This window comes from Puntigrus tetrazona, chromosome 21 (genome assembly GCF_018831695.1).
Source record: "Puntigrus tetrazona isolate hp1 chromosome 21, ASM1883169v1, whole genome shotgun sequence".
Taxonomy (NCBI): Eukaryota; Metazoa; Chordata; class Actinopteri; order Cypriniformes; family Cyprinidae; genus Puntigrus; species Puntigrus tetrazona.
This window is the reverse complement of record NC_056719.1, coordinates 11080209-11092335: the sequence shown is the minus strand read 5'-3', so window position 1 is coordinate 11092335 and position 12127 is coordinate 11080209. Positions and strand designations below refer to the sequence as shown.

The 12127-nt window shown below is 35.7% G+C and overlaps 1 protein-coding gene and 1 non-coding gene across 6 annotated transcripts in view; both read left to right on the top strand.

The window, feature by feature from the left end:
- The first annotated feature begins 107 nt into the window (after window positions 1-107).
- On the top strand, window positions 108-189 carry trnas-uga. Its single transcript has one exon. It is a non-coding gene; the product is annotated as a tRNA-Ser (tRNA).
- Window positions 190-1020: 831 nt separating this feature from the next.
- rap1gap2b (RAP1 GTPase activating protein 2b) overlaps window positions 1021-12127 on the top strand; it is a 35849-nt gene continuing 24742 nt past the window's right edge. For 2 of the 5 annotated variants that reach the window (XM_043221301.1, XM_043221299.1), the window contains exons 1-2: window positions 1021-1284; window positions 5913-5948. In XM_043221301.1, the coding sequence (XP_043077236.1) occupies window positions 1241-1284; window positions 5913-5948 (80 nt within the window). In that variant the 5' untranslated portion in view covers window positions 1021-1240. Of the gene's footprint in view, window positions 1285-1658; window positions 1757-5912; window positions 5949-10093; window positions 10334-12127 lie in introns of those variants that run through there. The other 3 variants (XM_043221300.1, XM_043221303.1, XM_043221302.1) reach the window with 3 other exon arrangements.

Sequence of the window (12127 nt, the reverse complement as noted above, 5' to 3'; positions counted from 1 at the left end):
GATTAACAAAAAGAAAATTAAATAGAACGAGCGAAAGATTAATTAAATGTAACAAAAAGTCGCTAGCATAGACGGTTTTTTAGCATACGATGGAGGCGTAGTGGTAAGCTGCGATGGCCGAGTGGTTAAGGCGTTGGACTTGAAATCCAATGGGGTCTCCCCGCGCAGGTTCGAACCCTGCTCGCAGCGGAATAACCTTTATTTTATATTATTTTTTCCATCGCACCAATACATTGCTACGTTTTTGTAATTATAATAATAAAAGACACAACGCATAGAAAAAGACTAGAATGCACATAATCTGAGGGGGTTGTGATTACATTATTTCCAGAATAGCCTTTGTTTTATTTTTGATGACCATAACGAATTTATTAACGTTTACCTAAATTAATTAGAGGTCTGTCGCTTTCTGGTGACCTCTGAAAGTTTCAGCTTTAGAGTGGCTGGGCGTTTCAATGAACTGGAAGAATCGTTGCTCTAAATTAATTTTGCCTGAAGGGGGCGGTAATGTATTTTTTATTAGTACTCCAGTTCTTGCTAGTGAATCTAGGCACAATGACTGCTTTCACAATGGTCACAGTCTAGAGCCAAATATCACATCACTGCCAGCCTTTTATAATTTCTTATGGTATTGTGAGATCAAATGCAAAATGGATTCATGCAAAAAAAAAAAGCGTCCTCCTTCATGCATTCGACTCTCCTAATATTAATTTAGGTGAAATGGTAATTGAGTTTGCTGAGTTGCAGACATGGAAATGCTAAAGCTAACAGATTAAAAGACAATGAACTGCCATATGGTTCCATTGTGTTATTTTTATAATCACTGTCACTTAAAAGGTCTTATCAGGCAGCCGTCATTTATATTTTATATTCCAGCAGACAGAAGGCCCAGAGGGTCTCTAGAGAGAATGAGATATTTTTTTTTCAGCCCCTCCTCTCTTCCTCCTCCACCCTCTCTTCTACTCTTAACATGTGTGGAGTTGTTCACTGAAGTGAGAGGGAGTGACAAAGCAGGTGCGAGAACCCCAAACTGTCACACACATACACATACACAAAGGGTGAGAAAGAGGGTGGAGAATGAAATCATTTCATACAGAGGGAGAGATGCAACACGAGAGAGTGAGGAAACAGAAAGAGTGATTGTGAGATACTGAAACACAAGCACAGAGGGACAATACAAGAGAGACATTCAGGAGGGAGAGGAAGACCAATTGGAGTTAGAGGCGAATAAAGAGGGACCATGCTGAGGAGGAAGAGGAGCGTATCCTTCGGAGGATTTGGATGGTATGTTGCTCATGTGGAACAGCATCAGCTGTCAGCTATGTGTGGAAATGTCTGCCAGATGCCCTGTGATGTGCTTGCCGGTGTTTATTTATGGTTGTCAGCGTGCTTGCATGTGCTGTTTTTAATCTGCATTCATTTGCACTCTCCAGCATTGATTTAGAAGCCGAACGGTTTACAGTGAGGGAAATCGCCGTATTGATTTGTAATAGTTCTGAGTGACACCAAACGGAGAAGATGTTGGGAGTGTGGTAACAGTTGATAGTAATAGTAGCCTGCATGCAAATTGAATCGGAGGGCTTTCTGGATCTGCCCATTGTTCAAGTTCAAGCCTTGTTTATTTCTTAGCTCACCCATATGGGCCGGGACTTTTCAGAAGTTGCCACAGAGACCTATTAGTCTAAAATCCATAGTCTGAAACCAAGATGATTGCTTAGATTACGCCACAGTGGAATATGATGGGGACAATTATTAAGTGAGTAGCAAATATATTTTCTGTATGAAAAAGAAGATATTGCTCTTTTTGTTTATTTCAAGGCTCTTTTTTACAATCTGTCAAATGCGTGTAACTGTAATAAATCTAAAATTTTAATCGGCTTTTCACATTCTCACGCTTTCCTTTTTCACATGCATTCACAACGTCCAGAGAAACGTTTCTCGATCGCACTGAAGCAGATGATCTCCTGTACATATACTAATATAGATAAACAAATGAATTTTAAAGTTTCTATATGATGCTCTAACTGAGATGCTGTAATGCCAAATAAGTTTAAAGTGATCGTAGATGCATTACAGTGCACATTAGCTTTATTTCTCACCAGAAATAAGTGTTTCGCATTTCCTTTCTCGCTTCCCTCTTGAAACCTTGATCTCACATATGTTGGGTAAGTGTGGGGTTAAATAGGTCTAGTGTGGGATTGTGATTGTGTTTTGTAGGTTTATGTTTATCTTTAGGTGCTGTTATGCGTCTTTTTCTGATGGTGTGTGTGTGTGTGTGTGTGTCACCACACAGAGAAACAGTGAATATGAAGGCGACGGTTATGAAGGGTCAGAGCGAGTGAATGCTTTATTTATGATACTACAGTTGCAGCTCTCCACAGAGGCTTTTACAGCTTTCAGCACTCTTCTTATACTTAGTCTCTTGCTCCTCCTCTACATCATCTTTACCTGACAATCCTTTCAAGGCTATTTTTAACTGTTTTGGCCAATTTTGTGGTTTGGCATGTCCGCTAGAGTGTGACAACATTAAGAATCTGCTGGAAATTGCACAAGAGTGCTGAAGTTCTTCGATTTAGGTGTGGGTTTACACTTTAATTGTGGTTTAGGCTTTACTTTAGGTTTACTTTTGTTTCGTCTTAGCATTTGGTTAGTTTACCCAATAGTTTACACCTGAAGGTAACGTTCATGCAGACAGTTTGCTTAAATGTAGGCTGAAAGTTACATTTAGGCTTTGTACTTGGTGTTAATGAGTTAGCATTAGGCTAGGGGTTAGGTTTGATAATTCTTAGCATTAGCATGAGAGTCTACTCTTATAGATTTGTTTTGTTTAACATTAGGCTAAAGGTTGTGGATATTGAGCCTTTTCCTGGTGGTTAAGTTAAGGCTTAATGTGATAAGCTGAGAGAGGGTTAGGGTTTGTTAGGTTAGTTCAGTTGAAGGCTAGATTCATTTAGCTTTACCATTAAGCTAAGAGTTCATTTTATCCTTAAGTGTAAGATACAGGTTATATTTAAGCTTTGCATTGGACTGAAGGTTAGATTTGATCATACTGTTATGCTGAGAACATGTTTTTTTAGTTAGACTGGGCATTAGGTTTTAGCAATAAGTTAGGTATGTTTAGGGTTACGTTAGCTTTAGTGCTAGACTGAATATTTCTTGCTGTGAGCCAAGATTGTGATTTATGAAATATGAAATAAGACCCAATGTTGGGAAAACAGAAACAGTATAACTTTGTTATACATTTTATTCAAAATTATCAATTAATTCAAGCTGGAATGGCTTTAAACACAAACAAACAGACAAAAGAGGCAACAAGTAGATCTTTTCATCCAAAGTTGTCAATTAATTCACATCACATTTGCGAATAAAGCACCATTCCTATACAGTGAGTATCTTCCTGATAAACTGGGACTAAATATTACCACGAAAAATAGAAATTGCTGCATTAAATGATGCCACTTTGTGTCTTTTTTATATTCCTTCCACCTCAGAGTGCAGATGAAAAGCAATAAATGCCGTCAAGCTATTTTGTGTTAAGATGCCTGACGCTCAAAGTATTAGTTCACCCTAAAATTCTGTCATCATTTACTCACTCTAGTAGTTCCAAATCAGTATTTCTTTGTTCTGCCGAACACAAAGGAAGATATTTTGAGGAAAGTTTGTAACCAGGCTGTTTTGGGTCCCCACTGACTTCCGTAGTAGGAAAAAATACTATGAAAGTCAATGGTGTTCAGCAGAAAATTCATACAGATTTGGAACTACTTGAAGAGAAGCAGATGATGACAGAATTGTAACTACTCTTTTAATAATGCTATTGTGTGAGTTCTGGGAGATTCATTTTGATGACAAACTTTGGCTCAGGCATTTCAGATTGATTGAAATAATTTTAATTTGTTGATTATTCCAGTTATTTAGTCACATAAACTGTTGAGTTGTTTTTTTGCGAATCAAGGAATTTATTTCCATCATGGTTCATATGCGTGTCTTCTTTTCAGTTTAACAAATCAGACTCACTTTAGTGCATACACTTTTAATGAGTATTTTTCAAAAGCATGCACATCTTGTTGTTTCCAGAATTTGCATAAAAACAGGTGAATGGATGCATTCTCCTGTTTCGTCCCCTTTGTATTATTTGAAAAATCATAGGCTATATTTCATATACTGTGATAATTCTGTACTAAATGTTGCAAACAAATGAGAACTGCATATAGGGGTCTGTGTCAGCTTTTTGCTGTGGGAAATTCTGTATCATGTACACACACACACACACACATCCACACCCTTCCTCTCTCAGAATTACCCACATCCCCACCACACCCAGTCACTATCACACCACGCTTTTAATAGTGACACCTCAACAGTCACCTCGCACAAACAGATGGTCACACACACACACACACACACACACACACAAATCATAAGAGATGCTGATTTCATATAGAGTAACCTGTGTGTGAGGTGCACTTACACCACATTTAATCTGATTTCTACATCATTAAGCTCTGAAAGCTGCCTCACTGTGGTGGACAGGGAGATGATGGATTGCCTGCTCTGCTGCACAGCACCAGAAACACACCATGCTCATGCAACTGTGTGTTTTCCATTTGTAATACACTTCATGTTTCACATTGACATCCATTTATAAACCACATCTGAGTGCGTTGCTCAAAGGCATGCGCAACAGCTGGACATCTCTTTTTTTCCACGTTGCTTGAACATTTGAACTTCATAGGTGCTGCGCTGGGGGCATTGCATTACGTAGGTGCGTTGGGTTTCACAGTATCTTGCTAATATTTAGACACTTGACAGTTAAGTTCTCACTCATAATGTACGAGTTGCAAAATATCAAACCAAGTTGCGTCTTCTCGCTAAATCGACTTGCTTAACAGGATGCTCCATTCTCTGTTGTCGTGTGTTTTTGGGAATGAGTCTGGTATAATAAAGAAAATGAGACACAATAACCTCAGTTACTTACAGTAATGGGAGTTGACAGCAGTGCCCTCACGGACTGCTGCACATAACCGCTCTCATGGTTAGAAATGTCAAAAATAGCATCTATTAAAGGATTTTTCCAGGTTCAACACACTAATACTGTTAAACAAGTCAATGACAAGTGATGAGCATCGACAACACGGGACAACACGTGAAAATAATAAGATCATGAAACAATATCATTTAATTATTATTATTATTAATTTATCGGTTTTAATAAAGGTAGTAGGCTATTCAAAATACTGTCATTTCAGAATTTTTGTAGCAGACATTTAAAGCAGAAATGTAAAGTTATAATCAATCAAGTCTTCTGTCAATACATGTGTATTGTGATGTCAAATTTGTAAGCAGTATGTTGTCATATATATGTGTGTGTGTGTGTGTGTGTGTGTGTGTGTGTGTGTGTGTCTAAGGTTTTTTTTAACTACAACAAAAAACACATTATATGACAGTACATATCATGCAGAAACTGAGATAAAGGATGTCCGTGTGAATCTAAAAATGCTTTAAAGTTTCAAAGCCCTAATATAAAACTATACTTTCACTCTGTTGATAAAAGGAAACTCTGTTTGTGACACATAAATGTGTAAAATATCAAAAACAAGCTGGATAAAAATAAACGGCCACACCCTTTCACACAGCGTGTGTCAACCCTGTTATGTTTTGCTGTGATATTGTGGGCTGTCAGTGCTGGTGGGTGACCTTTTCTGCATGTCAACATTAATTAGGCATTAAGCTCACCTAGCCACGTCGACAACAAAATCATACAGGAATGATGCATTACAGAAATGTCCTTTTTTAACCCCTTTTGTTCCTTTCATCCTGCCGCTTCAGCTGACGGGCGGAACCGAGCAAATTACAGCCATCTACGTTTGTTCCTTGATCCTAAATGCTTTCTTGTCTTTTCTCTTCAAATGCAGGGTTGACAAGTCTACCATTAGCGCCCTTCGAGCCCGGTGAGTACTGTCTGCACCACCGACCCCCTCTCTCCTCTCCATCTCCCACAAAACCTGACAGTCTGTATCCTCTTATCTATGCCTTTCATGAAAAGAGGTAAATGAGTGGCCTGTTGCTCAGAAGAAAACTGCAGACAGCGCCGGGTGTATAGGTTTGCGTGACCAAAATGCCTAGTTCCTGTGCAAAAACTATCATCTGTGTGTGGGTTTCAGCATTTTGTTTTGTCAGTAAGCATACACTCAGCATTTTTTGGCTTTTTTTTTTTTTACATTCTCCTTTATGCAAATATAAACACTCATGAAGACCATTATAAATAATTAGTTATTGGATCTCTTTGAATCCAAAGTATGACCAAAGGTAATGCCTTGAGTGAAAGTAGATGTTAATTAAAATGTTAATTATTAAGAGGCTCATTAGACTCTGATTGACATAAGTTTTTTCAGTTGTTCATTAAAAAGATCCAATTTATTAGTAAATTTGAGCTATTAGGACTCTGACTGCCTTGATTTAGAAAACATTAATTATAAACAATATATATATTTAAAAATATTAACGTATTTACATGAATATATGTATATCCCTATATCTTTTTAAATATATTATGTAAACAACATTTTTCTTTATATATATATATATATAATACATATGTATGTATGTATGTGTGGGTATTTATATATACATAATAATTATACACAGCACAAATATTATGTAAACAAAAACTTTTATTTTTAATGCAATTAATCACAATCAATCATTAGCATAGCTCATAATTTCTTTTAATAGTGTATTATAGTTGTTATGTGACAAAAAAAGATCAAGAATCATTGGTGTAATCAACTTGTATCAAAATGTGGCCTAATTTCATATTATATGATGCATCAAAATCTTAAAGTAAATAATCATTTTTAGAGCAAATATTCAATTATCCTTATTAATTTTTTACCCACCTTTTGACAAAATTAAATATTATCCTTCTGATCAGTTAAATATTTTCTTTCTGTTTTGTCATGTAGGGTCAATTTGCCCCAGTAAGAGCTATGCTGAATGTTCATTGGCAACAGCATTAAAGGGTTAACCTGTCCCGTCTTGCCAAATGTTCAGATTTATCCTCCACCTGCTTGCCATCCGTCCACTCATTCACAGGGTTTAGCTTATTATTCATGGGTGCACATGCATCTCCAGCATTGTCCTCACACACAAACAAACAAATAGCGCTTGAAGATCCTGAAAGGCTCTGATGAAGTGGTTTGGTAAAGTGCTCTGAGCATCAGAGTGGAAAGAAGCGCCGCTCTGTTTGCGTGTATCACCGCATAACCCTGAATAGGGTCGTGACTGCAGATCATACGCATGGAAATGATCCGATTCTGCCTGATATCGGCCTTTACAGGGCCAATTTACGGTTTGCTTTGAGGTGAATTGATGAAAGGCGAGGGTCATTAGTATTTCCATTGTGTTCATAAGTGTTTGAAGGATGGTGTAAACCGCATATCTATTTATAGAAATCCCACTGGCAAGGTGAAAACTAGGGTCCTTTATGTTTGTAGACCATGTATATCTAGACCATCTGGTATTATGTAATTTATATAAACCCTAAAGGAGTTGTTTTTAAAAATATAATGAAGTGTGACACAAATTGCTGACACAACTTCATGATGTATTTTTAATATGTTCTACTATAATGTGTTGCTGCGAAATGTGAACAAAACTGAACGTTTTGATATGATTCTTTATTTCATGAGTTTATTGTTAGTGAGTATGATGCTTGATTGGATCGGATCGTTAATAACAACGAAAATGGTAATAATGGTAATAAATAGTAAGAATTCAAATAATGTACTATTTTGTCTAAAAATAATAAAAACACTATTAAATTCCATCATTGTACATTATTTGAAATTCAAGAGAATTTAGACGTCACAACGTAACAATAAATGCACTAAAAAACCTAGCGATGTGGGAAAGTCGATGACTTGGCAACACTGCTACAGACTCACAGTTGAAAAAAATATATCATAAATTGAAATTGTAAAAAATTTAAATGAAATTACAAAGAAAGGGTAAGTAACATTCGATTGAATGTGAAATTTAACTAAAGCAATTTGAAAATATAAGTTACATATAATTTTGTGTTTCATTTGGTGCCATTTGGCCACCTTTCTAGTCAGTGTTGCCAAGTCTGTGTTTTTCCCGCTGAATTGGGCTACTGTAGCACTGTTGCTGCATGTTCCTTTTCATGTCCATGGGTTGAAACTACACCAATAATATGATATTTAGTGATGTTTGCTAGTGGAATTTGGCAAGAAACATGTATTGTGCTAGTTTTGAATAGCAATTGCTCTGGTTTTGTTGTGAAAACCTGGCAACCCTGTTTCCAACGTTAGACGTCTTTTAGGAAGCTAGTCAAAAGGCCCTTTACACAAGAATCCCGCCAATGAAAATATGAGATGGTTTTCTGTCATATTCTGGCTTTTCAGTGATGCTGATGACTTTGAGACCCAGTTCAGACACTTTTGTTTACAATCTAATGTGATGGATCATGCTAGCAAGCAGGTGGAGGGGTAGCAGGTGGGATCTCCACATCTAACCAATCACCCACTGTTCAGCCCTGCTTCGATGGGTGTGTATGAGTTCGCTCTTTTGCAAACACGCACATATGTTTCACACATCCAACCTGGCAAGACGGGGAAGTTTGTGCTTATGCAACGCAGACCACATGCATTAGCCTGTTTGTGTTTACATGCATGCAAGTGAAATGAAAGCACGCTAAGCTAACAAGAAAACCAGTGTATTGCCTTCAGCCATGAGTCAACAGAGGCATTGTTTAATTGGTCTTAAACGGAGTGTGATATTAGCTAGTTATTTATAAGCAGTTTGCAGCATTGCAGCAGTTTCGATTTGCAGGAACTGTGAATTGTAACACTTGTGCAACATGTGAAGGTCACATGCAGTGTCAATATATTTATAAAAGTGTTGCTTTTACCACCTTAAGCATGTCTTCAAGGGGTGATCTGTGTATTTTCGAACCCCTGTGTTGACAGGTCTGTCAGTCATGTGGTATTTTCTGTCTCGTTTTGAGACAATTTTTAATGAGCAAAGTACAAAAAAAAAATTATATATATATATATATATATATATATATATATATATATATATATATATATATATATGTGTATATATATATATATATATATATATATATATATATATATATATATAAATATAAAATGTATTCCTTTGAATGATTTAATTTTATGTACAACAATAATTATTATCAATAATAAACGAATAATGAACGATTTCTTTTTTGCTCTTTTGTATATTATTTATATATTTTTATTTACAACAACAACAATAATTATAATTATTCATTATTGTTGTACTGTATTACAATGAATACAAATAATAAAAATACAAAAAGGTTTGAATAATAAAAACATAGTAATAATAATTATGGTCGTTGTCATTATTTTTATTATTAAATATCATAAATATTATTAATATTGTAAATAAAAATATACAAAAGAAAATTAAGACATTTACAGGTAAATTAAATTCCAATTGAGCAATACAATTTATTATTATTATTATTTCTATTGATTGTTTTATTATATTTAAATAAAAAAAATTATGTATGTGTACTCATCATAAAAGTAGACTATTCAAAATTCTTTACTTTATATATTTTTTTACATTACTAAGAGAAACGGTTTCATTTTTTCAGTGTTGAAATACTTTCTCTTTTCCTTTTTTTGAACCTCTGTTTTGACGTGCCAGTCATTCACGTTATGTTAAAACAGACACCCGTAAGTGTATCTGACACAGAAGTCTGAGCTTGACGTGCATGACAGACGTGCCAGATCTGCTCCCTTATAGTAGGTTTTGGTGTAGCAGTGTGTGTGTGTGTGTGTCTTGATGTTAGTTCTGCTCATGATTTATTGTCTCAAGTCGCATATTAAATATTAAAGTATTCAACCTTTGATGCCTATAACTTATTCAGAAGCTCACTGTGGTTTGTGTAATGTATGTTGCATCAGTCCATTTATTGCTTCTTCCACAAACCTGCTGACATATCTGTGTGTGTGTGTGTGTGTGTGTGTGTGGCGCATAATCAAAATGAGTGAACAAAGCAGACAGGGCTACTAGGGTGTCTGGGAGGATTTCAAACCCCCTCCCCACCTCTATCTCTTTCTCTCTTTCGCTCTCTCATGATAAAGTGTAACGCTTTGTACTTGCAGAGCATCTAGACCCTAAGAGTACGGTTGTGCAATCGCGTAGCCAGTGTGTGCTTCTCTTTCGGACTATATTTTCATCCGTTGGTGAGAACTGGAGACTCGTAAACTAGAAGAGACCTATACCTTACCTCCAAAATGCCTCGGAGACTCTGGTGAGTTCAGCTCCCCGTTGCCTTTAATTTAAAATCTTCGTGATTGTGCAGAATTTTGATGCTAGTAGCTGAAATGCATGAAATAAAGTTTACATATGGCGTCACTTATAGTTCTTCCTGATGCATAATGCGTAAAAAGAAGTGTTTGTCGTATTTTTGCTGTATATTTTGTATCAGATTGTGAACCTCTATGTATATCACTGTATAGGTGATGATTCTACGGTGTGGCTCTGCTTTGATTGGTTAGGAGGTATTCAATGCAAGTCATTTTTAAAGGATTATAGAAGTATTACATAAGCTGACAGTTTGAGTAAGTGGCTCAGTGCTACTGGTGTTTCCTTGGGTGTCATTCAGCTCAGTTTGCGGTGCTGAAAGTATAATCCGTTACTCACCGTAAAGCTTGTCACACGCTCTGGTTCTCCCTGCTTTCTTTGCAAATCCAATCCGGGAACAGCTTCCTCATCAGAGCCATGAGGAACAGACAACATGCTGTTCCTCTTCATTTTGAGGGTGTAGTTTCTTGGACGGCATACATTTGAGAGTGCAGTTTTTAGTAATGCAGATTAATTATTTCTTTGCTATTTTATTATGATTTGTAATATTAATGTAATAATATAAATATATACTTTAAACTTTAATATTTATAATTGTACTTCTATTTATGATCATGTTTATCATATTTATACTTTATTATTTAATTTGATCATTTTTAATTTAATATTGAATAATAATAATACAAAATAATACTATTTAGTGTTTATCCCCTAGTGTTTTTCCTAAAATATTTACCTTTTTCCTTTTTTCCTATTACTTTTCTGTATATGTATTGCTTATCAAGGCTATATCTCTATAATGCAGCTTATAGATAGGCTATTAATAATGTAATTAATACACAGTATAATTACATACATTTCTTTAAAATACTAAGCTAAAGAAAGAGAAAGAAATTACACATACAGTAATAATTCACCCAAAAATGTAAATTTTTCGATCAAATCAAATAATTTACTCGCATCTGTATTCATTTTTTTTTATATGATATTTTGAAGAATGTTGGTAACCAAATTATTAATGAGAGAGAGCCATTGTATTTTTTATTCTCTACTATGGAAGTCAGTGGCCACTGTTGACATATTGTATAATGATACAAGGTATATTTTTTAAAGTTGAATGTACATTTTAAGTAATTGCAGTCCCGACTACTCTCGGAAGGGATCTTATTGGCTGGGAACATAGAATGAAATGAACCAATTAGAGCGTGTGTAGAGATTCCTGGCTGAACTATTCATTAAATTAATCTAATTAAAATAAGATATAACCTGAAATAGCTAAACCTTAGGTTGCTATACAAACGCAATAACATGCAAGCTTCTTAGAAAATGATACCATTTTTTTTTTTACCTTAAGTGTGTTCACTGAGCCGCTGCTATTCAACCTGAGTTCATCCTCACTTTTAGTGCACTTGACACTTTATTCATTGTTTGACTGCTGGTCTTCAGTAGACAGTCTCTTCCACATCACTGCTCACTCGTCCTTTTCCTTTCTCTGTCTGTCCATCTCTCCGTCGTGCCCTACAGGAGTCGTGCCCGTCTGATGAAAAATAAATGCATAACTGGAAGATTGAGATCCTATCATAGTGGAAAAAAAAAACAGTTACACAACCGCACTGCTTATAAGCCGAGACAAGAACTTGATTTTGTAGTGATACAATTGTTAGACTTGTAACATTAAAAACTCATCAAGCGCTACTATGCCTGTATGTTCACAAGCACATAAACAGTGTGTGCGTGATTG